A 25,519-nucleotide genomic window follows, 5' to 3' on the forward strand; every position below is an offset into this window, starting at 1 on the left:
ATTGAACGTGAAGGGAGCTGCAGCCAAGAGCCTGGGGGCCGCTGGCAGTGTGGGGCTCCGGTCATGGCACAGCTGCAGCTAGGAGGGAGGGCAGCATGTGCCAGAGGTGCTCACAAAACATCTCTGCAGTGACACAGCCCAGGGCCGGGCATCTCACAGGAGTGCGGCCTCCCTGCTTCTGCTGAGAAGGGAGGACACGAGACAAAGAATAAATACAACCTCCAAAGGCTTCCCTGACCCTGCACCTGCTGCCAGCTGGCTGGGTGGTGGAGCCAAGCAGCCCGGGGTTACAGGAGCACATCTGTTCACCAGAACCCAGCGAGGGAGAGCTGTCCAGGTGGGGGCTAAAGCTGACTTGTTCGCCTCCTGATCTCCTCCACGAGGCTCTCCCTGCGGATGCTGACCTACACAGAAAGCAGAAGGCTCCATAATTACAAGGCAAGCAGCTGGCTGCGTGGTCCCTGCTGGCCCATGCCGTAATTCACGGCCTTTGGCTGATGAAACTGTGCCACCGTGGCACCAGTCCCTCTATGGGGATCAAGCAGGCAGCAGCATAGAAAGAGCTGGGCTCTGCTCCATAACAGTAAGCAATGTAAGTAACACTCCCGCCCGATGACCAAGCACAACGCTCTTCCACTCCTTCCAAAACTGAGGCCAGCACACAGATGACCACCAGGCCCCCTCCTTGTTCCAGCAGGGAACCCTCCCATACCCTGGAAGGAACGTGGAAGCAGCCATAGAGCAATGCTGACCTTCCCTCACTGCAGGCCCTTGAGCTCTGGGCACCAAACTCCAAGTATGGGCCTGCACCGGTTCCCAGAGCTCTACAGAACCTGATCCTACGGCTGAACAGGGCATGGAAGGCAGGTCTGAGCTGGGATGGAAGGTGGGGCAGCCCTCACCCCCTCTGAGTCACCAGAGCCTCACCTCCTCCCTGGTTGTCACCACCCGCAGCTTGACAACTCCATCCTTGAGCTCCTGCTCTCCCACAATGGCCACAAGGGGGATGCCCGTGTCCTCGCAGTACTGCAGCTGATTCAGGAGCTTGGGGTTCTTCTTGTACAGTACTTCTGCCTGGAAGGGAACCAGAGCACAAGGCTGCTCTCAGCACTGGCCTGCTGCTCTGTGCCCCATCGTCCCACCAGCATTCCCAGGCCAGTCCAATTGCTAGCCCATGAATGGGAGGTATGTACAGTCTGGCTGACATCAAAAGGCAGGGCACTGCTAAAAAGTAATGCAGAACAGCTCAGAGGAACTTGGAAGACACTGCTGCTCCTGGGAAAGCACCAGGTTGTCAGCTCTAGTGTGTGTCAGACCAGGACTGACACCTGTGGTGTTCCTGAGGCTCAGAAGCCCTATGGAGCATCCCTTCTCTGCTGGGTCTCCTGGCAGACTGCCTGCAGCAGGAGCAGTGCACAGACAGGTGGCTTTTTAGACAATGGAAAACACAGCCCAGGCTCCTCCCCTCCTTGCAAGTCTCTGCACCATCGTGTTTTCTGGTGGAAGTGGCATATGACATCACAGCTGCCATTCAGCAGAGGCTGAAGTGCTGCCCTGCTTTGACAATCCATCCTGAGCAAAGCCACAACAGCTTCTGCAGCAGTATAGGGCCAAGCAAGTCGTATCACCCAGCATCCCCTGGAAAACATCTCATCTAGGACACGAAGAGGCAAGCTCCATTCAGAAAGGTGTCTGCTGCCCACCCTCTCCCTGTGAGTCCTTCCTCCCAGAGCAAAGCCAGATGTGGTCCATTTCTGGGCATAAGAAATAAGAGAGCGGATCAGGCAGCTCCTGACTTGACCTTGATTATATTATATTGAGTATACCTTGATTCCAGCATCCCACAGCTCAGAGATGAGCTTCAGCCGCTCTTCCAGGAGCTTCTTTTGGGCAGAGGCCACGAGCACTTGTGTCTCTGTTGTCCTGATCTTCTCCTCCGAGGCCTAGAAAGTGGACAAGACTCAAAAGATTCTACAGACACACAGACATATCCAAGGCTCTAAGAACAGCACGCACTTTGGGCAGTGCCAGAGACCCATCCTAGAATCTCAATATCTGTGATTGTTCCACATTCTGGTGTTTATCCTCGCCTCCTCTCTGTGCTTGCAGGTGTGCACAGGCTGGAGAACATGCGAATGAGAACATGAGAATGACTGATTTCACTGCCAAATTCTGCCTAGATTGTCCCTCCAGACCCAAGGGCCTGCAGCCGAGTGGCTGAGAGCAGCAGGCCCTGTGGCAGCTGCACAGAGCAGCTGCATGTTCTACAGCCTCTAGTAACTGTGGGTTAGGCTAACAACAGCAAGCTGAGATGTCCCAGCTCTGCCGGTCTCAGTTGGGTCGGGATGCCAAGGGCTCTCCCCACAACAGGACTCTGGGGGAGGGAAATGCATGGCAGTGTTTTGGAATCCTAACCAAGACCTCTTTAGTATCCACTGAACGGGACTGAGAACAAATTGGTAGAACAGCTCTGAGGAAGAGGGAAGAGGAAAATCGTACCTCAAACCCTGACAAAGGCACTGTACTCCCTGCTATGGGACACCCAGCCCCTATCAGGTCTTTGTAGTGCTCTCAGCAGGATGGGCACATGTGCAAGACTGCCCATGAACCTTGCAGAGCAGCACTGGCTGGCCATGAAAGCAGTGTGGTCACAGGGATGCCCAGTGCAGGGGGAACACTGGGGCACCTGACCAAGGCACCTCATACAGCTGGAAATCACAGTGCTCCCTCCAGCTGGAGCTGTAGTGGGGACTGCAGAAAAGGGATCACATCTGAAGCCAGAGAAAACAGGAGATTGAAGTTGTTTTGACTTCTTGCTGCAGAACACAGCAAGGCCTGGATAGGTTCTCTATCAAAGACCCACTTCAGCATTTGCTGGACTGGAATAAATGCATGGGGAGAATGCAAACCCTGTGCCTTAGCTGAGTACCAGTGCACTCACCTCCAGTCTCTGCTCAAGGATGGAGAAGATCCGCTCAATCCCAATGCTGACCCCCACACACGGCACCTTCCGTCCCTTGGGATCAAACATTCCCACCAGGCCATCATAGCGACCGCCTCCGGCCACGCTCCCAACGCTGACTGACTCCTCTCCATGGTCATTCTCCTGCTGCAGCAGAACTGCCTCATATATCACCCCCGTGTAGTAATCCAGGCCTCGGGCTAGGCTCAGGTCAAAGGAGACCTGCAGGATACAAGAGAAGCCCCTTCAGCAACTGTGGACGCGGACCCAGGGCTGCCCAGCCAGCAGGGCAGCACCCCTCCTGCTCTGCTCCTCCTCACCTTCCCCGTGATGCCAAACAGCGTCAGGTACTCAAACAGCAGCTTCATGTCCCCCAGCCCCTCCTTGGCCAGCTTGTTCTGCGACAGCTTTGGGTCCTGGAGAAGCTGCTCAATCAGGTCCAGGCCACCTGCAAGGACAAGCTGTGTCTCAGCTCAGCCAGCACGGCAGCACCTGCAACGACCCAGGCTGCTGCGTGTGCTGCTTTGTGCCCCTCCATCCCTGCCCAGGACACTGGCCTTGGCCTGCCTGGCATGGAGGAGAGCAGCTGCACTCGTGGGCAGCGCAGCAGAGCAGGGGGGAGGGCAAGGGCTGGATCCCACCGTGCTCACCGTGAAGCTGGACGTACTCCCCGATGCGATCTGCAGCCTCAGGTGAGAGTCCCTTCTCTCCCACCATCTCGCTCCTCACTTCCTCCCACGGCATCTGTGAGGGGGGAGAACAATATCAACCACTGCCTCAGGGATGTGGTCTCTCCTGAGGAAGGTCTCTGACAGCACTGCCCCATGCAGGTGATCAAACACCTGCCCTCAGTACATCTCTGCAGTGCTGATCTCCATCTGCACTGGGGTGGTTAAAAGGTTCATGAGAGAAGCAGCAGATTAAATGCCTTCAGGCCACAGTTGTAATTCCATCTCTTGCACTTTTACATGGTGTTTTTGTATCCCAATCCTGCAGTCACCAAAGCTGCACAAGAACTTCAAAGGCCCACGACTTGCACTGGGCAGTATGTTCTTCCTGTGGCTGCACGTGCCCTGCTAGGATGCTGCACCAGCACCAAACTGTGTTCCTAGGAAACCAACCTTGCACTGACGACAGCAGCAGATGAAAGTGAAGACATGCTATGAGGCTGCACACAGTGCAGCATACATCAAACTGACCATCCTTCCCCTGCCCAGAAGGCAGGAAAGTGCTGCCGATCATTTTTTCCAGGCTTGTATTTCTGGTCTCTTACACCTTCTCACTCCAAATGCACTCCTCTGCCTCCTGCTGAACACTGTAACCTTGCCCATATGTGTTCTCCTCACTTCCCTTTGCTGCATCTGACGTCCCTGTCTCTCCCAGGTCCCAAACCAGCCATGACTGTGTGCTGTACACTGAAGTCCTGATCGTGCTCAAAAGCTGCTGCAGGCTCTGCACTCTCAGCCAGAATGCCAGACATCACACTGCCCATCGAGAACAGCACTAGCTTGCCTGCAGTATTTATGAATAGGTCACAGCTGTGACCTCATAAGAGCCCACAGGACACAGACACAGACAGCCCTGCAGCCCATACCTTATCGAGTTTGTCAACACTGGAGCAGATCGTTCGGAACTTGCTGTCTGGGACACCACAAACTGCAAACATCCCATCAAGGATGCGCCGATCGTTGACCTGGGAGACAAGGAGAAAGCCATTTACCAGAGCTCAAGCAAGTGCTTCAGATGAGCCCAGTTTTTCTTCTCTCTAGTTCTAAGCACGGAAGAGAGAAACTAGCAGCCACCCTACCTCCATGGGAAACCTGTGCCCCAGAAACTCTGGGGTTCTGATGTTCAGGTTATCTCCCAGTGCAAATCCATGGTGAAACTAAGACAGCTCTAAGCATTTTCTAAACCTTCTGCCCACATACTTCTCTAAATGCTCAAGAAACCACAGTTGGAAGGGGGTAAAGTTTCACTGTGAATTAGGAGCTGGCAAAGTAAGAAAATAAAATTTGCAAGAACGTGGTGAGACACAGTCAGCTAGAACAGCAAAGAGAAGCAAGGATGGCAGAAGAATCAAACTAATAGTTAATTGAAATCAGCCTATGGGGAGGCTGCCAATATTTTTTGCTGTTTACAGCTTCTGGGTAATTCCTCTCTCCCCCTTCCTGGGGAGCTAAGCTGCCTCTCCCCCAAGAACAGCCAGCTAGGTCAAGCTGTCAGGCTTGGGGAGAGCCATCTCATCCTCCTCCTGGAGCTGCTAACACTCAGCAAGAAGGAAAAGCAGTAGCACTGCAATGGGTTGACCTCAGCTGATTGCCAGGCACCCACCAAGCTGCTCTCTACAGGAGGGGAGATGAAAAAGCTTGTGGGTCTTGCCAAAGACAGGCAGATCATTCACAAGGTACCATCAAGATCAGGGCAGCCCCTGATCTCTTCTTGCAGTGCTCATGCTACCAAAGCTAGCATTTAAATCCAATACAGGATCCAATACAGGGGCCTACGAATCACCTCATACGTGGATTTGTAAAAGCAGCTCAGGAACAGACCACAGACTTAGGGGATTAATTCACTATGTTCCCTGCACTGCCAGTACAAGAACAAAGGGACACTGGATACTTTAAAACCTGTAAGATTTTCTTTTTCTTTTTTGACACTGCAAGTCAATTCCATGGTTTAATTATGTTCTGTAAGAGAAGGTAATTGAGACCAAGAGCTTAGCTGAATTCAACATTCCATGGGTAGCGAGAGCACGCGCAGTTAAATTAGATAGAAACAAAGACTGCTTGGGAGGATGTAACCCTCCAGCATCAGTATATCCCAACAGCCCCCCACAGAAGACACAGAGTCCTTCCTACTGCAGACAAGTTATTCTGCTGTTCCCCATTGCTGGGATGCCTGCTCATCCTCAAAGACATTTTCTGTTGCCACTGGCCAAACACAACCCAGCTGCACTGGATCTGGAGAGGCAGTTCCCATCTCTGACAGGTCCCTGGGCAAGTAACTGAGCACGGGGCAGAGCTGGCAGCTCAGGGTGCAGCACCCAGCCCACACTGTTCTTTCCCTGCATAGCACAGCAACCCTGCTGACCTCCTACACACCAGGCCCTCCTACCCACTGCTCTCCTACAGCCTTCCCATCCCAGCTGAGCACCATGTGCTGCCACACCAGGGTAAGAGAGGCGTTTTGAAGCACATGGCAATCAGCCTAATCCCCATTAGAGCACTGCTCTTCCTCTGGAAGGGGCCTCAGTGCTGGGAAGGAGTTGATGGGAGGCAGGAGTTTGCTCATGGCACACAGGAGAAATCCCTCCTAAAGGGACCGAGATAGCTGTGACAAGGGCAGGAACCCTGGGCTGGAGATTGTATTTAACTGCAGGCAGTGAATGTAAGAATCAGCTTTTTTCTTGAGTGCTGGATGTTTTGCAGGCGACCATGGCAGATGCCACAGAGAACTCTGCTAATCATGGCCTCAGGAGACCTCCTCACATTCCCACCTTAGAGGTCCTGAGATGAAGCACAGCCTTTCAGCACACACACCGCAGGAGGGCAGAGAGGCAAGATGACAAGTGCTCTGGATCTGGCCTCAGCGGGCAGCTGCTACAACCATTCAGTACAACCATGGCTGCTTCCCACTGAGGCCCAAAGGCACCTGCCTGAGGATCCCAGTCCTGGCCTCACCTTAATGAGGAAGTCCCCGAGCTGCAGGTCACTCAGGATCTCGTGCACTATCTTCAGGCACTCAGCATCTGGAATCATCGGGTCAAACTGCCCCGCGATGTCAAAATCCTGAGGCACAAGAACAGGCAGAGAGGACTTCAGCACTGCTGGTATGGCTGCAGCCACAGCTTCCACCCTGCTGTTAAAAGCACTTTGTTTACAAAAGGCAGCAAAAAACAGGGCAGAAAACAACAACAAAGACAGAGAGAGCGTCAAGAACAAATAAACCGAACAAAGGAATCAGAAAGGAAAGGAGATCTTGGTCCTCAAAATGTTCTTTTTTATTTTCCCCTTCAAGCAAATCAAGATACTGGTAAGGCACACAGGGAATAAGACAGCAGGAGTGATCTCAACTGACACAAAACCAAAGTTTCAGCTGCAAAGACAGAAAATGAAATCAAAAACTCTGAGTGGCCTCCACCATGGATTGGCAGAAAAGCACCAGTATGTACAGCTACAGCTTAACAGCAAGATGTTTCAATGCCCCGTGGTAGGAAAACAGGAAAGACGTTCTGTTCACCTCCCATTTACAAATCCACAAACGCAGTTTTCTATCAGATTTTGAGTAAAAGAACAATTAGGGACATGGGACTGAATGGTGAGTAAATTTCAGTGCAGTTTCACCGAGCTTCCAAAATAAAATGGGACAATGGAGAAGGAAAGAATTGTGATTGCATCAGTCAGTCCTCTGATAGCTGAACGTGAGGAAGGATGATGCAATCCCCATGGAAGCTGGGCAGGACATTGGGAAAAAAGAAACGACACACAAATATCCAAGGGCTCCTCAATCACACTTAATAAAGATGCAGAAAAGAGCTACAAGGCACGCTGGGTACCAGGGAGCAGCAAAGCAAAGCACCTCCAGGGAGAGCAGGTAACAGCTTCACCCACCTAGGCTAGGAGAGGAAGACTGCTCTAAACATTTCCAAAATGCTCATTTGGGAAAGGGAAGAAAGCAGTATGTAGGGACACCCATTTAAACAGGATACCACCTCTTGAAGAACTGCACTGGCACGAGGAAAAGTGAACTGTCAAACACAAGTTTTGCCTGGATGCAAGAAGACTTCCCAGTTAGCCTACAAATGAGACCTTGGAAATACCCCAAGTTGTCTGAAAAAGGAAATCCACCAAGGTCAGAAGCTGGAAGGTATCATCAGGAATTGCATGAGGAAAGAGAAATATTCTCACTTAAGTTTACTTGTGGCACAGAGCCCTTGGAGTGGTGCTAGCACAGTGGAACAAATCCACTCCTCAGGGCTACCACACTTGTCTGGGAAAGTCACAAAGGAAATTGCTTTCTTTGTTCTGTAATTTGGCCTCTGGGTTTTCCCTTACTTTGAAATAGAATGGACTAAGCATGGGATGGAAGCAATGGGTGCTGTGGCTAAGTCGCTCATCTGGCAAGAGCTGAACAGCCGAGCGTGTGAGCAAGATGCGAACCAGATTTGGGATCCCAAGGGAATTCTTCCCCTCAACCAAACTGGCAAACACTGTGAGATGGAGTGAGATGGAGAGCTGCCGCCCTCCACAGTGCAAAACACCACCTGTACCCAGAGGTCACAATGGCTCAGAGCCCTGGCAAGGCACTGCTCTGTGCTACAGCCAACGATCTCAGCCTCTCCCACTCTTGAGCTGCTTTACAAACCCAAAGGGGAACACGATGGAGAAGAGCTTCCCAGAGCCGCAGGGAAGGTGGCTGCGGGAAAACAGCCACAGTCCTACATCCCCACCACCACTGCCCAGCCTCCAGCACTGCAGCTGGCCACACTCACACACTGGTAGAACTCCCTGTAGCGGCCCCTGGTCATGGCCGGGTTGTCCCGCCTGTACACCTTCGCGATGTGGTAGCGCTTGATGTTGGTGATTTTGTTCATTGCCAAGTAGCGAGCGAAGGGCACCTGTGACCACAGGGTTAAGGATGGGAAGGAGGGATCACCCAGTTATCAGTCATGGGCAGCGTTGTAGCCTCGCTATCTCCCCAGCACAGGCACACAGCACCACACGTGGCACACACCTGTGGGTCAAAGCAACAGCTAAGAGATGCTGGACCAGCCACAGCTCCTCAAGATCTCCACAAACACCCCAGATACAGTCCACACATCCTGCCACACTGACCTTATGGGCACCTTTCAGTGCTGCCTTAGGTTAGACCGCTCCTGGTCTGGATACCCTGCTGTAGAAAGAACTCCGCTCAGCAGAGATCTTCCTTCTCTCTACCTACCAGCATTATTTTGACTAATTTAAGCAACAGGCAGCGTAAATAACTAAGCAGCAGTTCTGCACCCACTGTACCACGTTACCTTTTCACATTCTCCCTGCCTGGAGGGGGTCAATACCAAAGATTTGCCCTCCCACCCTCCTCCTCCCTGCCGCTCTTGGCAGCGCAGCCACAGAAGGAGGGCAGCAAAGATAACAAAACCCCTCAGCACTGGCTGTTGCAGGATACAGTTAGGTCATAGCGCAGGGACAGCAGCTCTCCTCCTTGATCTTTCAAATCATAGATAAGCTTCGAGTCCTCTCCATATTTCCCTGTCAGCGTCTCCTACAAAAACAAAAAAAAAGACACACAAACAAACAGCATCTTCAGTGTCAAGTGATGAACCCTAGAGCACAGAGAATAAAGAGAAAGGGAGAGCACCCGGAAGATGGAAGGAGAACACTCAGCCACAAAGAGGGGCTCCCAAGTGCAAGGTCCCCATCAGCTCAGCTGATGTGTTGCACTCTCACTGACCTTCAGCTCGAACACTGGTGTGTCGATGACTTCTGCTCCATGGCGCTTGAAGCAGGTGATGATAGCACTGAAGACTCTCTCACGAATGGCCATTTGCTTGGGGCCATAGTCCCGTGTGCCCTGGGACGAGGTGAGGGAAAGAAAAGCAAAGAGCACGTTGGGTTAGAAGTATGTAGTGGCAGACAGATGTGAGAAGTGATGCAAGGAATCCATTGCTTAAAAAGCCAGAAGGATCAGGCCTGTATTTTGATTTTCATTAAATTCACCAGTATGGGTCCCTTTTTACTACTCCTTACTGTTAGGAGTCGCTGAATTATGGTAGTGACAGCCTTTAGGTTCCCAGGCACACGTAACTCACTGTCAATTAACTGTTCCTTTCATTTTCAAGGGCCTAACAATCAGCAGAGGCAGACAGCAGGAGCACCCCACCCAGGGGCGGTGCAGCAATGGGGGAGCTTGCAGCAGTGCACTGGCACAGCTGGGACAGGCTGGGAACACAAACCACTTCTCCTGACACTCAGAGAGCCACAGAATCCTCATTCTGCATATTTGAATAGTGAGACCTTTCTCTTCCCAGGCCCCGCACCACAGTGTTTACTAAAACAAGGGAATGGACAAGGGAGGCTGCCCTGAAGCACATCCTTTAAGTCATGGGCATTAAGTAATGGTTTTTACACAGGAGCAACCTGTACTCATGGTATCCACAACCATCTCCACATCTCAGCACCAAAGCAGTGGCTTTCAAGTCAGCTGCTAGCACTGAAATACAAAGAAACAAAGAAGCTCCAGCACAAATCGTATTCCCAGCAGCCGGAGGCATCCTGACAGGCTGCCGCGCAGGGAAGGCTCCTGGAGCGGCACAAAGCAACGCCTGCAGCCGGGCAGAGCTGCACTGAGCGTTATGACCGCTGCCCGCATCTCCACGTGCTCCGAGCAGCTCGGGGCAGCGAGGAGGAGCGGCACGGCGCCCGGCGGAGCTCACCTTGGGGGTCTTGAGCACGAACTTGTGCTTCCCCTCATCTCCGCCCAGCTGCGCCTTCATCTCCAGCAGCTTCGCCACCTCCTTGGCGATCTGCGAGGGAAAGAAAAGCTCGGTGAGCTCGATGAACCCGGCGAGCCCCGCACACGCCGGACCCCTCCCCTCAGAACGCAGCCGCACCTCGTCGGGCTCGGCCTTGTTCTGCTTCAGCCGCCGCACCACCTCCGCCTGCTCCCGCACCGCCGCCTCGTCCGCCATCGCCGTCTCTGTGCCCCGCCGCGCATGCGCACTGCCGCTCCGGACAGCTCCCGGGACCGCGCCTGCGCATTGCCTTGTCCCCGAAACTGCGCATGCGCACTGCCTCTCCGGACGGCTCCCGGGACTGCACGTGCGCATTGCCTCCCCCCCCCTCCGGACTCCGCATGCACACTGCCGTTCCGGACAGCTCCCGGTCCCTTCGCACCGCCTTCGCACCGCCGGGCTGCCCCGCGCCCACCCAGCAGGCCGAGCGATGGCTGCGGAGCCTTTTCTTTCTTTCTGTTTTATTTCCTAACAACATACAACGAGGTTCCAGCCGCCCACCCCCTATAGGAGCACCGCAGCCCCGTGCTCCCGGCGCTGAGGGTCAGGTCTCACCCGACCCCACTCCGGCGGTCACCATCAGCGGCCCTCGGCTGCCCGCAGCCCCGCCTGGCTGCACAGCGCGGCCGGCTCCTCACAGCGTTCACAGGCCGCGTTGCAGCTTCCCAGCAGCAGCACAGCCCCGTCCGTAAGGCAACAGGTGCTGCCTGAGCAGCCAGCTCTGCCCCGAGGCAAGCAGGGGCTCGGCTTTCACTGGCTGTATCTGCTGTGCCACGTCTGCCTGCCCTCGCTGTGCCACCTTGTCCGCCAGCACTGACCCCCTGCTCAGCCTCACATCATGCTGGTTCAGGGCACAGAAGCTCAGCCTGGCCAGCAGCAGTTAACCAAGGTATGGCACTACACGTGATTTTTAAAACCTGCCTGCTCCTTCTGCCCGCTGCCATGGCCCGAGACTGCCATGCAATCCTAATCACGGGGTTTTGAGGAGCAGGAAGGTAATGGCTATGGGCAGTGGGGTTTCCAGTTGTGCAGTTCAGGACAGGAAAGTGCTAGGGCACCAGCCTTCTTCTGATCTCAGCAGCAAGCTGTTCTCTTGGGATATCAACCTACAAAGCAAGCAGAAAGGAGCAGTTATCTGCCAGATCCACAATACAGCTCTCCACTGGAATTCCAGGAAAACCCAGAGCCTTTTGGGAGCAGCTGGATTTTGGGAACACCTCTGAAACTTGCTGTAGAGACATTCTCACCTCCTCTCTTGTTGCAACATCTCGCAACTTGACAACTCCATCCCTCAGCTCCTGCTCTCCTATAATGGCAACAAGGGGGATGCCCATGTCTTCGCAATACTGCAGCTGTTTTAGCAGTTTAGGGTCCTTTCTGTACATCATTTCTGCCTAGAAGGAAGCAGTGGAGAATCATCAGTGCAAATTGGCTCTTGGAACAAAACAGCAGACACTACGACTCCACAGAAATCTCACTGCTCCTGCAGCCAGCAGTTGCCTTTAGTGCTCTCGGGTCTCTGGATCTCATGCAGACCCTGATGCTGCACAGCCAGCCAGGCTCTGCTAAAACTTCACTGAGGCTTTCTCTCCCTGACTCCTTCCAGCACCAAGTCCACACCCTGATTTTACCTTGATTCCTGCATCCCAGAGCTCAGAGATGAGCTTCAGTCTTGCACTGAGTAAATGTTTCTGAGGTGTAGCCACCATCACTTGTGTCTCAGTCATTCGGACTTTCTCCCCTGAAGCCTGTGGAGACAGACATGTTTATGGAAGCGCCTGTGTCAGCAGGCTAGCAGCTCATCTAGTAGCAGCAGCTCACTTATTTCATCACACTAGACCTAAAAATAACTAAGGGGCTTTCTCTGAAACCTCTTTAATGATTGCTACAAAATGCTGCTCATAACTGTAACCTGATGGGCTCTATGTTCTGCATGGATGAGATGACTCATCCTCACCTCCAAAATCCTTCCCTCCTCAACACTGTGGAGCTCAAGTTACAAATAACTACCTCTGAGAGCCCTCCCCCATACAAAACACTTCCAGCAGCACCTACCTTCATTCTGTGCTCAAGGATGGACAAGATCCGCTCAATCCCAATGCTGACCCCCACACACGGCACCTTCCGTCCCTTGGGATCAAACATTCCCACCAGGCCATCATAGCGACCGCCTCCGGCCACGCTCCCAACGCTGACTGACTCCTCTCCATGGTCATTCTCCTGCTGCAGCAGGACAGCCTCATATATCACCCCCGTGTAGTAATCCAGGCCTCGGGCTAGGCTCAGGTCAAAGGAGACCTGCAGGACACAAGAGAAGCCCCTTCAGCAACTGTGGACGCGGACCCAGGGCTGCCCAGCCAGCAGGGCAGCACCCCTCCTGCTCTGCTCCTCCTCACCTTCCCCGTGATGCCAAACAGCGTCAGGTACTCAAACAGCAGCTTCATGTCCCCCAGCCCCTCCTTGGCCAGCTTGTTCTGTGACAGCTTTGGGTCCTGGAGAAGCTGCTCGATCAGGTCCAGGCCACCTGCAAGGACAAGCTGTGTCTCAGCTCAGCCAGCACGGCAGCACCTGCAATGACCCAGGCTGCTGCGTGTGCTGCTTTGTGCCCCTCCATCCCTGCCCAGGACACTGGCCTTGGCCTGCCTGGCATGGAGGAGAGCAGCTGCACTCGTGGGCAGCGCAGCAGAGCAGGGGGGAGGGCAAGGGCTGGATCCCACCGTGCTCACCGTGAAGCTGGACGTACTCCCCGATGCGATCTGCAGCCTCAGGTGAGAGTCCCTTCTCTCCCACCATCTCGCTCCTCACTTCCTCCCACGGCATCTAAGATGAATAAAGAGCATCTGTCACTGCAGAACATTCGCATCAGACACAATCTCCAGAGGCCCCTGTATCCAGCACATATGCTATAATGTAACATAATTGTCCGTGAGCAGTCCTTACTAATGATCTCTGTGTATCTCACACAGATTGTTAACTAAGATCAGAAAATGCCAGGTCTTACTTTTCACCATTGCTATCAGCCCAGAATCTCTTTGTGTCCTTTACAATTAGTAATGGCTTAATTATTATGATAGTGCCCTGCACCTGACATCCAACCCGAGACTGGAAGTGACCTGCTGTAAGAACACAGTGCTTACCTTGTCCAGCTTGTCCAGAGTAGAGCACATAGTTGAAAGTTTGCTCTCTGCGATGCCACAAATGGCAAACATGCCATTCAAAATTCGTCTGTCGTTAACCTGGGAGTTGGAGAAGCATGCTTAGCTCAGAAAAGATGTTCTACTGCAAATTCCTCCTGCCCTTGTGCAAGGAGTGCTAGAAGCACAGCTGTTGGGAGTCTGCTTGCGTCCTTTGACTGGTGTCTCAATCCCACAGCACAGTAGAGCCAGGAAGTGAAGGCACAAACGTGTATAGAATACCTGGCTCTGGTCTCACCTTAATGAGAAAATCCCCAATCTGCAGCTCGCTCAGGATCTCATGCACTATCTTCAGGCACTCAGCATCAGGAATCATAGGGTCATACTGGCCGGCAATGTCAAAATCCTGAGGCACAAGAAAAGGCAGAAACTCTGGCACAGCTGGGCAGCTGCTGAAGCCTGGTTCTCAGCTGTTCACCCATGCACTCTCCTCCCTCCCCTGGCCCAGGACCACAACACTCACGCACTGGTAGAACTCCCTGTAGCGGCCCCTGGTCATGGCCGGGTTGTCCCGCCTGTACACCTTCGCGATGTGGTAGCGCTTGATGTTGGTGATTTTGTTCATTGCCAAGTAGCGAGCGAAGGGCACCTGGGGGAGTGAAGAGTTAAGGATGGGAACGAGGAAGATCCTCTGAGGTGCAGATCCTCTGAGGTGCAGAAAGATAAACCTCAATCTCCCCGTCGTTTCACCTCCAGAGCTGGTACAAACACTGGAAGCACAGCCTGGCTGAAGATGAGTACCACTATCATGAGAACGCTGCGCTCCTGTAGCACAACTGCACTTCCTCCACAATCAATGCACATCAACACCTTGCCAACATAGAGTTCTACCAGTTTGTTTTGCTTTCCTAAGGTGTGACGCAAAGAAAACACAACATATAGTGTTTCTATAGGTTTTTAGGCATGTTGTGGAGATGGAGAAGGCCCAGGATGGATGCCTGCTTTCTACGTGCAGCAAACACTGTTGCTTTCTCAGAACTATCGGAAAGGTGGCATGGCCTGGACAGGAGGGCACAGAACTGGGCACTGTAACAAGGAAGCAGTATGACCAGCGGTGTGGAGCACACTGGATGAGCACAGACTAGGGATGAGAGAGTAGCTTTGCTGCAGATACCAGACTGACCGGAAGGATGTTCACTGGTTCTAGTGGGAAGGAGCTTTTGGCCATCTTGATGGGAAAAAGTTAGGATCAAAAGTTAGGATCAAAAGTTAGGAAAAAGACAGGTCAGGACATGGATGATCTACCTAATGTCTTTACACTAGGCAGAGGAGGCTGTAATCTCAGTTTGTCTCTGCTCCTGCCACCAAAGCTGCATATTCTGTGTGCAGTAAAGGCAGGATACGGTCAGGTCGTAGCGCAGGGCCAGCAGCTCTCCTCCCTGATCCTGCAGCTCATAGATGAGCCTCGAGTTGTCTCCATACTTCTCCATCAGCATTTCCTAGAGAGAAACGAGGTGACTGTCAGAGGAGGCAAGGCACTGTCAGACACAAAGCTTGCAGTCCCCAGCACAGAGGACAAGCGGGGGAGTCAGCAACATTCGGTCAGTGACCTCTGAGCAGTTGACCCCAACCCAAAGCTCAGCTGTGAGCCGTCACTGAGGCAGGATGTTTGTTTTTTGGTCTGCGAGGCCGAGGTGAGAGCAGCATGGCCTCCCCATCCCCCTGGAGACTCCCAACCTCTTGTATAAAGGACAGGATACAGGGTGAGGTGCCCCGGAACAAGCACATAGGACAGAAGGGCACCCCATTCCCACTGGGGAACTCCGGTGGACACCCCTCACCTCCCAGCGCACCCCGAACCGCGGCCCCAAGTCCTCACCCGCAGCTCCAGCACGGGGGTGTCGATGGCGGCCGCCCCGTGCCGTTTGAAGCACGACACTACGGTGCGGAAGAGCCGCTCTCGGAGCGCCATCTGCGCGGGGTGGTGGTCGCGGGTGCCCTGGGCGGGACGAAGAGCGGCCGCTAAGCGCCAGTACAGCCCCGAGCGCACCGCACGGCGCCGTGCCGTACCGCCCTTACCTTGGGCGTCTTCAGAACTGAACCATGCTCAGCACCGGTTGAACCCGCCGCCGCCCGCACCTGCCGGCAGAGGAGCCCGAGCAGCAGCGGGCCAGGGGGCGCGCAGGGCCGGGGGAGCCGAAGCGGGCGCCGGGCGGCCGCGGCGACGGAGAGCACCCGCAGCATGGCCAAACCGGGACCATCGAGTTCCCACCGCGGGGCGAGACCAGAGCACCGCTGGAGGCGGGGCGCTCCGGCCGGGCAGCCAATGGCAGGCGGCTGAGACCGGAAATGGCGGCCCGTCGCGCCGCTCTAGGTTGAAGCGCGGCGTACTCGTTGGTGTTTGGGCGGCCCTGTTTTGCTTTACGACACGAATTCGCACGGCGCGACAGTTCCCGTTTCCTCGTCGCCTGCAGCTCAACATGGCGTCGGGCAGCGGGGTGAGTGCCGCCGGCCGGGCCGCGCTCCCTCCTTCCAAGAGGCCGCGGGCAGGGCTGCAGAGGGACCGGCCGCTCTGGAAGCGCGAGCGGGCGGGCCGCGTGTCAGAGCCGTTCGGAGGGGCCGCGGCGGGGCCCTTCGCCTCCGCCGCTCCTCGTGCGGCCGTTCGGGAACCCCGAGAGGTTGAAGGGGGGGTGAGACCGACCCCCGTCTTCTCTTCTCGGGGCCCGGCCTGCCTCGCGAGCGCCCGTTCTTCTGCTGAAGGATCGGACCTGCCCGGCGGTGTGCGGGCAGCCCCTCCCCGCTGTCGCCTCCCGTCCCGCCTTGCTGCTTTCCAGCCCCTCCGGGCGGTGGATGAGGGCCTGTCCTGCCGTGTGCTGAGGCGTCTGCCTGCTGCCTCTCTGCTTTGTTCCTGTGTGATGCGATTGCTTTGTGGGACTGTTGGTGGTGTGGCGGGGCAGCGAGGTCTTGCTGCCTTTGTGGACCTGCGGGATTTGGTGTTGGAAATAGGCTGATTGAGGCAAATAGTGCTGGTGTAACCTGACTGGAGAGCCAGGCTGGTTCAAACAGGTCCTCTAATACCCAGAATGGGTCAGTACTGCAGGGCTGTGCTCTTCTGCTTCCTTGGTAAATCTTTTGTTTGCTTGAAGCCACTTGCTGAAAGGAAGCGATGTTGGCAGAGCATATGGAGCAGAATGCTTGCAGAGGAATGAGGAGCTGATGTTTTGTTTTTAGCTACTTGAGGTTATGACCCTGTTACTTGGAGCTGGGACAGAGAATCCCATGCCCTTGCGTGGGCTTTGGCACCAATACTGGGTCAGTCATTTGCTGCCAGCATCCACAGCGAACACGAGGCTGTGGGGCAGTTTTGTTTTTTCGTCATTACTTACTTGGGAAAATACTCTTAAGAAAAGAGGTTGGTGTTGCAGCAATCCTTGCCTCCATCAGAACAATTAAGAAAAAAAGTTCTTTGGATAACTTCTATCCAAGATCTTGTCAGAGATCCCCAGCTCACAGCTGGGTTTGCTTTCTTTCGTTGCGCCGGCACTGGGGAGATGGTAAAAGACCCATGAACAGCAATTTCCCTTTTATTACAACAGGAGAGTAGAGCAGCCAGTTGTCTCCTCTCAGGGCTCTGGGAGGCTATGATTTGTGATAATGTGCTGCTATGCAGGAGAATCTAGGTTCTGGAAAATACCCCAAAACATTAATTTGCACTCTGTGATATTTTCTTGTCTTTTGCTCAGGGTGGTTAATAAAACCTGTTATGACATGCTTAAAGTGCTTTAGAAGCTCTGGGAATAAATGAGAATTTTTCTACGCTTCCCTTAGGTACTTTCGTTCTTATCAGTAGTTGTTCACTCCATTTGAAGGATTGCCAGAGGAGAAACCATTAAATGACTGCTGCTGCTATAGTTTCAAATGGGATTTATTTTCTTTGGATTGTGATTGGGTTCTTGATTTGGCTGAGCAGAGAGGTGGTGGGTGGGTGTGGGTCCTCTTTTCCCGGAGGTGTTTTACAATACATCCGTACTTTTTTCTTTTTAATATGAAACCGAGAGCTTCTCGCTGCCGTTCCGAGTGAGATGCAGCTTTCCAGCTGTATGGGAGAGAGCTTCTCAGGAGGGTAGAGAAGGGTGTGAGCTGTAAGCTCTGACCGTTGCCAGGTGTGGTGGCTGTGGCCCTCGCTGCCTGCTGGGCAGTCACTGGGGAGGTGCTGTGCTGTGCCAGGTTGGTGTGTAAATAGAAGAAAGCATTCTTGGCCAGTCACTGCTGCCCTCAGCAGTGGTGTCTGTTCTTTTGGGTGTGGGGGATTTTCACCCTGGTCCTCTTATTAATCTGATGCCAGCTTTACCTGAATTCTGCCTCTCTTCACGCAGTTTACTCTGTCATTCCCAGTTTAAAGTGCTTCCAGGGGCTGATGGAGGGCCGGGCTGCCTTCAGGATTTTACTTCCCTTCCTTGATTGACTTAAATGGGGAGTTGAAGGAGTGGGGCAGCTCGCTGTGTGTTTCACAGTAACCTTTCCTAATATTTCCACGTCCCACTTTGACTTTTGGAGCGTTCAGAGATTTTTCTGTTCTGCTTCCATGCATGTCTCAGTTTAAAAAAAACTCAAACTGGTTCCTGTGATTCAGTAGAAAATTCAGTGCTTTGGTTCCCAGGTAAATGTATTGCTGATATCTTTGAGAGCAGGGAGCATCCTTCTGCTGTGCTTATGCGTCTTCCTCGCCTGGTGTTTGTAACTGAGATGCAATCTTTGGAGGCAGTGTGTGCAATCTGCTCACGACCGCCTCGTGTTCATCAGGTGGTGCCTGTGCAGTTTTGGGTCTGACAGTTTCGGTGCCCTTTGTGCCTGTTTTTCAGAAGGAGGGGCTGGGTGATCATCTTGGGAACTACTGAAATAAATTCAATACTTTGTTCAGTTCTAAGAAATCCTTCTACAAGTAGATATAGGATGCTCAGTGTTACCCTGTTACTCCCTGGATGTGAAAACAAAGTACATGGCAATGCAGTGCAGTGCCCCTGAGTCACTGCAGTGGCCTTACGGGGCAAGCAGTTCCCTGCCTTTCCTTCCCCTTGGAGCTAATCAGACTGCAGGGTAATGCTAATGCACTTGGTTTCTTTCTCAGACTAAGAACTTGGACTTCCGCCGAAAGTGGGACAAGGATGAATATGAGAAACTTGCAGAGAAGCGGCTCACGGAGGAGAGAGAAAAGAAAGATGGTGAGTAGTGCAGTGTGCTGGCTGCAGGTGAGCTGTGCTCTTGGGCAGTGAGTCACCCAAACCCTCTTGGGAGGGATGGAGAGCTAGAAATGAAATCCCAAAGGGAAACAGAAGCAATTCAAGGCTGGTTTGCTCCAATCCTTTTATTCCTTTGCTAGCCACTGATTTTTTATTTTATTTTTTTTTTCCCTGGCAAAAATAATTACTGAAAATCTCTGTCTCTGTTGGCCTGTTCTTTGTGGAGGGAGAGGAATAATCAGCCCCTGGAAACAGGGAGACCTCAAGAGCGACCCAAGTCAGAGCTGGAGATGCTTCCCAGATCTGCCTGTTTCTTCTAACAGTCTTAATTTTCGCTTACCTAATGAGTGGTGTCCTTTACTGACCTCAGAAGCAAGAACCAAGCAAACAACAAAGCGAACAAAAACTGGAGTGCAATTTCTGCACAAATCACATGGTTTCTGGCAGACTCCTTTGTCAAGGGCAGCATGAAATCCAGCAGGGCAAGCTTGACCTTTTCTCATAGACGCCTGAGACTTTTGCTTATGTTTTAGGCAAACCAGCCCAGCCTGTCAAAAGGGAACTTCTGCGGCACCGGGACTACAAGGTGGACCTGGAATCGAAGCTGGGGAAAACCATTGTCATTACCAAAACTACCCCTCAGTCAGAGATGGGAGGGTAAGTGCTGCCCTTTTTGTTGGAGCCTGAGTTGTGTTGATAACGCTGGGGCCGGTGATAAAGCTGTGAGCCCTTACAGAGTGCTGGTGGGTATTTTCCCCGTGTTTGAGCCTGGTGAGATAGTACTGCACTGCACTGTACCTAAACCGTGTCTTCAGGGTAACGTGTGGAACAGGCACAGCAAACTGAGCCACTTCCAGTCTTATGGCTTGAGATCAGTGTTGCTTTGCCCTCTTCTAGAAGCAGCTGAGGTAGATCTCTGCTTCCCACTTGGGTTTTGTTAGTCAGGAGAGCTGCCTGCACTGAGGCATGAGGCACGGGGAGTGGGAGAATGAGAGATCCTAACAGCAGTTCTGAGGAGTGGCATCTGGTTGCTGTGTGTGTGGATCATAGAATCGTGGAATCATTTCAGTTGCAGGGGACCTTTAAAGGTTATTTTGTCCTACTCCCCTGCAAAAAATAGGGACATTTTTTTGGCCAAAGTCTGAAAGGGTTCTTAGCTTATCCTAAGTCATCCAGATGCTGAAGAGCATTGCATTAAATTGGTGCCTTTTGAAGAGTATGCCTGTTGGTGCCTCACTGTTGTAGCTTAGCAGTCAGTAGTGCCAGGGACAGCACCAGACAGCCCTGAACTGTAGCCAGGGATAGAAATGCCAGCTGTGCCAAAGCTGTTAAGATGGGTGGAAAGCAGGGAGCTGCTCCTGCGAGGTGACAGGTGTGAGAAGACTTGCCTTGCAGCTGTGTGAGAGCCTACAGCAGGCTGCAGTGAGAATCCAAGGGGAATCTTGGGCTGTGTGGCCTGTCCTGCTGTGGAGGAAGGCAGCTGAGCACTGGGATGTTACAGAGACCGTTCCACCTTGTTCTTTGCAACTGGAAGGGCAAGCAGCCATGGCCATCACTGTTATGATTCAGCCCTTTTTGGTTTATATCATCTCTTGGAGTGGCATCAACATCAGGGCTGGTAACTGCAGCGTTGCCTTAGGTTGCTCTGTCAGTCTGGGCTATGGCCTTGCGTGTCTTTTCCCTGAGGTAACTCCCCTCTCAGCCTGGATAGAGTCGTGTCCTAAGCAAAGACCTGATCTTTCAGGGTATCTGAGATCAGATGATGCAGTTGGTGGGATTGTGCTTGTTTCAGTTGCTCCAATGAGGGCTTTGGGTGTTGTGGCATTGGATTGGTTTGAATTCAGCCTGGAGCAGCGGTCTGAGTTAGACCTAGGAGGTCCAAATAACATGGAGATTTTGCATTTTAGGTCATTTCAAATAGTGAGATCTGTCTCATGCTTTGGAGTTAATGTTGTTTTTTTTTCTCCCCCTCTCCTGCTAGGTATTACTGTAATGTCTGTGACTGCGTGGTGAAAGACTCCATTAACTTCTTGGATCACATCAATGGCAAAAAACGTAAGGACAATTATTCTGCATTGTAGGACAACCCTGCAGGCTGTCCCCTTCATGCATCACCAGTTTCTGAGTGCTGAACATTCACACATAGATCAAAATGTGCTTTGGTGATTGGGGTGTAGGCAGAGTTTACTCTTTAGAGCTGTGGAGATGTGGTCTTCATCTCATGGCAACTTCTCCAGGCTGATGGGCCGTTTGTGTGGAATAAGCCCAGAAGAAATAGAGAATCTGGTTAGACAGAATTATTTTTTCCACTCAGTGTCTGCACTGCACGAAGTTCAGAGTCAGCAAATCGTGATGTCTGCTCTGAGAATATGGAGAGAGATTTTTGTTTTTTAATAGCATTGAAACGTAAATCAATTCTTAGAGAAGTGAAAAGTATGGACCTCTCACCAATCTGATTTCTTTCACTAGCCTTTGTTTGGATCATAAGCTTCCTTTTTGTAGAATATGAGTGTGAAGCTCAGGTCCAGCTGGTCTCTGAGCTGCAGGGCACAAATCAGGATGCACAAGGGTGGAAGATGTGGTTTGCTCAAGTGTGGCAGAATCAGAAGGTGGGAAAGGATGACCCCTGAGTTGCTGTGTGATGCAGCTGGTGTCGCTGTCCTGTGCAGCTGTCCAGATGTGATCACACAAAGGTAGGCTTTCCAGAGAGCATATATATATTTACATATGGTAAAAGCCACACAGATTCATGCTTCTTCCCTGTTGTTGAGATCATGCAGTTAACTTAGCCAAAGAGAACTGGGAGCTCTTTTTCTCTTGCCAGTTTCTCTGCTGTGTTTTACTTGAATAAGAGGACAGTGTGGAATGCAGTCAAAACAGGACTTCATTGAACTGACCCTCGTCGCAGAGGCAGTATTGCTTCTACTTGGCACATTCAGGGAGTGGGGAAAGTAAAGGAGCAAAAGGACAAAATTACATGCTCTTGGCATGCTGTTCTGCTCCTAAAGGTGATTTTGAGTCTCTGTGTAAGTCACCAAATGACTCTTTTTCAAAAAGATGGAGATGTATGTGATGCAGACCCATCCAGCCTCTTGTACAAAGGAATACTCAGCTTCCCTTTCTTTAGTGGGAGGCTGCTCCTTGGGGTCAGAACATTTTAGAAATGGGGAGGCTTTAAAGAAGACCTGAGGGCGAATTTTCTGTAGCTTGAGGCTGGAAATCCATTGCATTGAGGCCAGGTACTTTTATGGGAATGGGAGGATGACAAAGAAGTACTTTGATGATGAGAGGTCTGTAAGTCTGTCTGAGAGAATCTGTAAGCCTGTCTTTGTGCAAGGTCCTGAGATGAAGGCTTGAGCTCAGGTGGGAAGGTGGCATAGCTCTTTGTACAATGCGAGTGAGTTTGGGAGCAATGGGATCCACTGACTGAAATCTGATTGTTCTACCAGCACTCGTGGTAGTTCATAGTGCACAGCTTGAGCTTTCTAGTGCTGCAATGCTGGGACAGAGCTGTGCATGGCTGCTAACATCAGCAGGCTGTTTGGAGCCACCAGGAAGGTGGGCTGCAGACAAAGCTGGGGATGATTCTTTCCCACGGGGCTCATTCACCAGTGGGAACCTGCACTAAAAAGGCACTGAATTAAAGGCCTGTCTTAATATTTCATTGCTTTGCTTGCTGGAAACATCCCATGTACTCAGGGTCTCTTATTGCGAGCTGCTTCCTTAGCTTCTCCCACAGCCAAAGGAAGCCAGCTTGCTGGTTTTATTCTGAACCATTGTTCAATGCTCCAGTCCTTATTTCCCTGGTCCAAGATAAAAATTCCAGAAGTACCAGAACACCAGCACAGTCAGGAGCTCCCTAATATGCAACCTTAAAATAAAAGGTTGCATCTTCCTCCTTGGTACGAGCAATACAGGGATCACTGTAGTCACTGACTTGTCTGGGTTCTGGCGCACCCCTAAATCCCACCTCATCTCTACCGTGAGAAATCCCAATGCACGCAGCGTGAGCCAAAGGAAGGCAGGAAGTGTGTGCCCTTAGGGGAGGAGGGGGAGAGGGCACTGCTGTGTCGGAGCCTCCAGGCTGGATCTGAGTTACCTGGTGTGTCCTTAGGGGAGGATGGAGCTGGGAGGTGGCTGCCCTGGCGGCTGGGCACTGTGCAGTGCCGTGCTGATCTCTGTTGCACGAGAACGTGAGGACAAAGCTGCTCCCTGTGCTTTCAGTGGCAGCGGGGTGCTGTGCTGAGATAGCTGGACTGGGAGCAAGGAGGGGTGCTGTGTGCAGACCTTGAGAGGCTAAGGATGTTGCTGAACATGGCTAGCTGTGTTCCTCCAGACCAGAGAAACCTGGGCATGTCCATGCGGGTGGAGCGCTCCACGCTGGACCAGGTGAAGAAGCGCTTTGAGGTGAACAAGAAGAAGATGGAGGAGAAGCAGAAGGACTATGACTTCGAGGAGAGGATGAAGGAACTCCGCGAGGAGGTGAGTGTGGGCAACAGCTGGCAAAGCAGAACCCCTGAGGAGAGCAGCCCTGGCTCCTTTTCCTGTTCGGCAGAGACCTTGTGCTCGATGGTGTGGGCTTCTTATCTGCTGCTCTGAGTGGGTCTGTTTCCTTGCTGCTTCTTTTCTTAAAAATAATAGCTGTTGTGGTCCCTGGAAATCCTTTTTTCTTCTTTATGCACGAGGCTCCTTACTTCTGATACTTGAAGTTTCTACTAGGAGTACTGCAGCCCTGACAGTACACCTTCGTGTCCCGTTACTTGTATTTGCATTTACATGCTCGGATAGACAGACCAGAATACTTGTCCCTGGCCTTTGTGAGGTGTGCCGTGGTTCTGGGGATTGCTGATTCCTTCTCCATGTGGCACACTGCTTTTGTGTGGCCTCCCCAGGTGAAGCAGGGCTTTGTGTGCTGTGGGATGTGTGTGGAAGCAATGAAGGGCATCAGATTCCCCTCAAACCTGGGCTTAAGTGCCAGTTCACTGAAATGAAGATCAAGTTTATATCTGAGGAACAACTGACAGAGTTCTGACAGTTAAGGAGCTTCTCTGCATGCTTCCCCTTCATCAGCAGTCATGAAAACCAGACGTGCTGCATGTCTGAGTCTCCCTGCTGAAGCTCCCAGCTTTGCTTTGCAATGTGCAAGCCCTGATGTTTGGCACTTGTGCTCTGTCCTGAAGCAGGCCTTGGTGCTGCTGAGCCTGCTTGGCCTGGGGGAGGCAGGAGACAGTGCCTTAGCATGCAGTGGGTAGAAAAGCTGTTGCCAATCTATGCATGACAACAAAGAAATCAGCAGCAGCAGCTTTTGGTGCTGTTTTCTCCAGGGCCTGGCTGTCTTCAATAGCTGCAGAGCGGTGGATGGTGATGGGAATGGCAGGATGAGTTGCTAAGCTGGGAGCTGGAGCCATACTTGTGTGTCGCCCAGCACCAGCCTGGCCCCATTCCAGGGCTTGTGATCCTTACAGAGCAAAGCACTTTGATTAGTGCCCTGCAAGCTCTTCGATGCCAAAACCCCCAAAGCCACTCAGAGCTCAACTTCTGTTCCAGTGAGCAGCTGTCACTCTGCCACACTGACAGCCAGCAGGCAGTGGCATTCAACATCACGGCCCTCGTGTGACGAAAATGCCTTTTGCTTTACGAGCAGCCCCTTCTCACCTTCTCAGTGTTGATGCCAGGTGAAACCTCTGCCATTTGGTTGGAAGTGAGAGCTGATGATTTCATGGTGCTTCGCTTTGGCTGCATCCTCTGTGTGCGACTTCCCTCCTGGGGTGGAAGTGGGTGGTCTGTAGGCAGTGGGAAACCTCCTGGGAGGCTGCAGGACAAGATTTCTGCTGGCTGTTTTATTTCTTCAGATGCAATTTGGGTTATGCTGGTAGGACTTGGATTTTGTGTTAACCGTGCAGTGCCCGGTGTCTTAAAGCTTACCTAGCTCAGGAAGGTCAGATTATTTTGCTGCGCTCTTCCTTGCTGCAGGAGGAAAAGGCCAAAGCCTACAAGAAGGAGAAGCAGAGAGAAAAGAAAAGGAGGGCAGAGGAAGATCTGACTTTTGAAGAGGATGACGAAATGGCAGCTGTGATGGGCTTCTCCGGTTTCGGCTCAACCAAAAAGAATCACTGAGAAGCTCTGGACTCTGTTTTTACCCAGGGGACTCTGGATAATTCTTTTAAGACTTGACTGAGGACTCGTATGTAAATCCCCCAGTAGAAGTTGGCCAGAGGAGTTGAAAAGCAATTCCGTGCTCTACCTGTGCTGCAGAACAAACTCCACCTGCCTTTAGCTTCCCGTCTCCTTCTGTGTCCTAGATCTGGCTGCTCATCAGTGCTCTTCAGCCATGTGTGTGCGGGGAGCCGTTCTGCTGGGTGCAGTTTTGTGTCAATAAAGCGCAGCAGTTCTGTACAGATGGCATTGTTCAGAATTCTTTCAGTTGTCAGCTGCCCATCACTGTTGTGAGGTCGTGAGGTGCAGAGCGGCGCTCGGTTTCTTTTTGGATCACGAAATTGAAGGAATTGTGCCACGGTGAGCAGTGCTGCTCTGTACAGCCTGAACCTTTGGGCTTGTGCTAAGCAGAGCTGGGGGCTGCATGGAGTCCGGGTTACCGATGTATTTTATCTGTGAGGGGTACCTCCCTGGTTTTCTTTGTGTTTTGTGCCATAACTTTGATATCTTTAATCCA

General features: G+C 52.3%; 3 protein-coding genes across 6 annotated transcripts; 1 reads left to right on the forward strand and 2 right to left on the reverse strand.

Annotated features, from left to right (window-relative positions):
* Nucleotides 1-344: 344 nt before the first annotated feature.
* Nucleotides 345-10,649, reverse strand: HARS1 (histidyl-tRNA synthetase 1; the record flags this gene model as incomplete). 4 transcript variants are annotated; one of them, XM_079542204.1, is made up of 13 exons in its annotated part: nucleotides 345-404; nucleotides 928-1,074; nucleotides 1,827-1,943; nucleotides 2,942-3,184; nucleotides 3,283-3,410; nucleotides 3,613-3,706; nucleotides 4,557-4,655; nucleotides 6,643-6,750; nucleotides 8,454-8,579; nucleotides 9,128-9,220; nucleotides 9,413-9,532; nucleotides 10,395-10,484; nucleotides 10,572-10,649. In XM_079542204.1, the coding sequence occupies 13 exons, from the start codon at nucleotides 10,647-10,649 to the stop codon at nucleotides 345-347; spliced, it is 1,503 nt and encodes a 500-aa protein (XP_079398330.1). The 4 variants fall into 4 exon arrangements, with proteins under 4 accessions (XP_079398330.1, XP_079398329.1, XP_079398332.1 ...); XM_079542203.1 differs by having other exon boundaries at nucleotides 9,128-9,223; XM_079542206.1 differs by lacking the exon at nucleotides 6,643-6,750 and having other exon boundaries at nucleotides 9,128-9,223.
* Nucleotides 10,650-11,521: 872 nt separating this feature from the next.
* On the reverse strand, nucleotides 11,522-15,850 carry LOC306951945 (histidine--tRNA ligase, cytoplasmic-like; the record flags this gene model as incomplete). Its single annotated transcript, XM_079542545.1, has 12 exons — nucleotides 11,522-11,578; nucleotides 11,720-11,866; nucleotides 12,104-12,220; nucleotides 12,528-12,770; nucleotides 12,869-12,996; nucleotides 13,199-13,292; nucleotides 13,610-13,708; nucleotides 13,905-14,012; nucleotides 14,130-14,255; nucleotides 15,010-15,105; nucleotides 15,486-15,605; nucleotides 15,686-15,850. The coding sequence occupies 12 exons, from the start codon at nucleotides 15,848-15,850 to the stop codon at nucleotides 11,522-11,524; spliced, it is 1,500 nt and encodes a 499-aa protein (XP_079398671.1).
* A 236-nt stretch (nucleotides 15,851-16,086) lies between these two features.
* On the forward strand, nucleotides 16,087-24,963 carry ZMAT2 (zinc finger matrin-type 2; the record flags this gene model as incomplete). Its single annotated transcript, XM_079542196.1, has 6 exons — nucleotides 16,087-16,104; nucleotides 18,735-18,828; nucleotides 19,380-19,503; nucleotides 20,828-20,901; nucleotides 23,183-23,328; nucleotides 24,820-24,963. 6 exons carry the CDS (start codon nucleotides 16,087-16,089, stop codon nucleotides 24,961-24,963), a joined length of 600 nt encoding a protein of 199 aa, XP_079398322.1.
* Nucleotides 24,964-25,519: the final 556 nt, after the last annotated feature.

This window comes from Tetrao urogallus, assembly GCF_951394365.1.
Source record: "Tetrao urogallus genome assembly, chromosome: 14".
NCBI lineage: Eukaryota > Metazoa > Chordata > Aves > Galliformes > Phasianidae > Tetrao > Tetrao urogallus.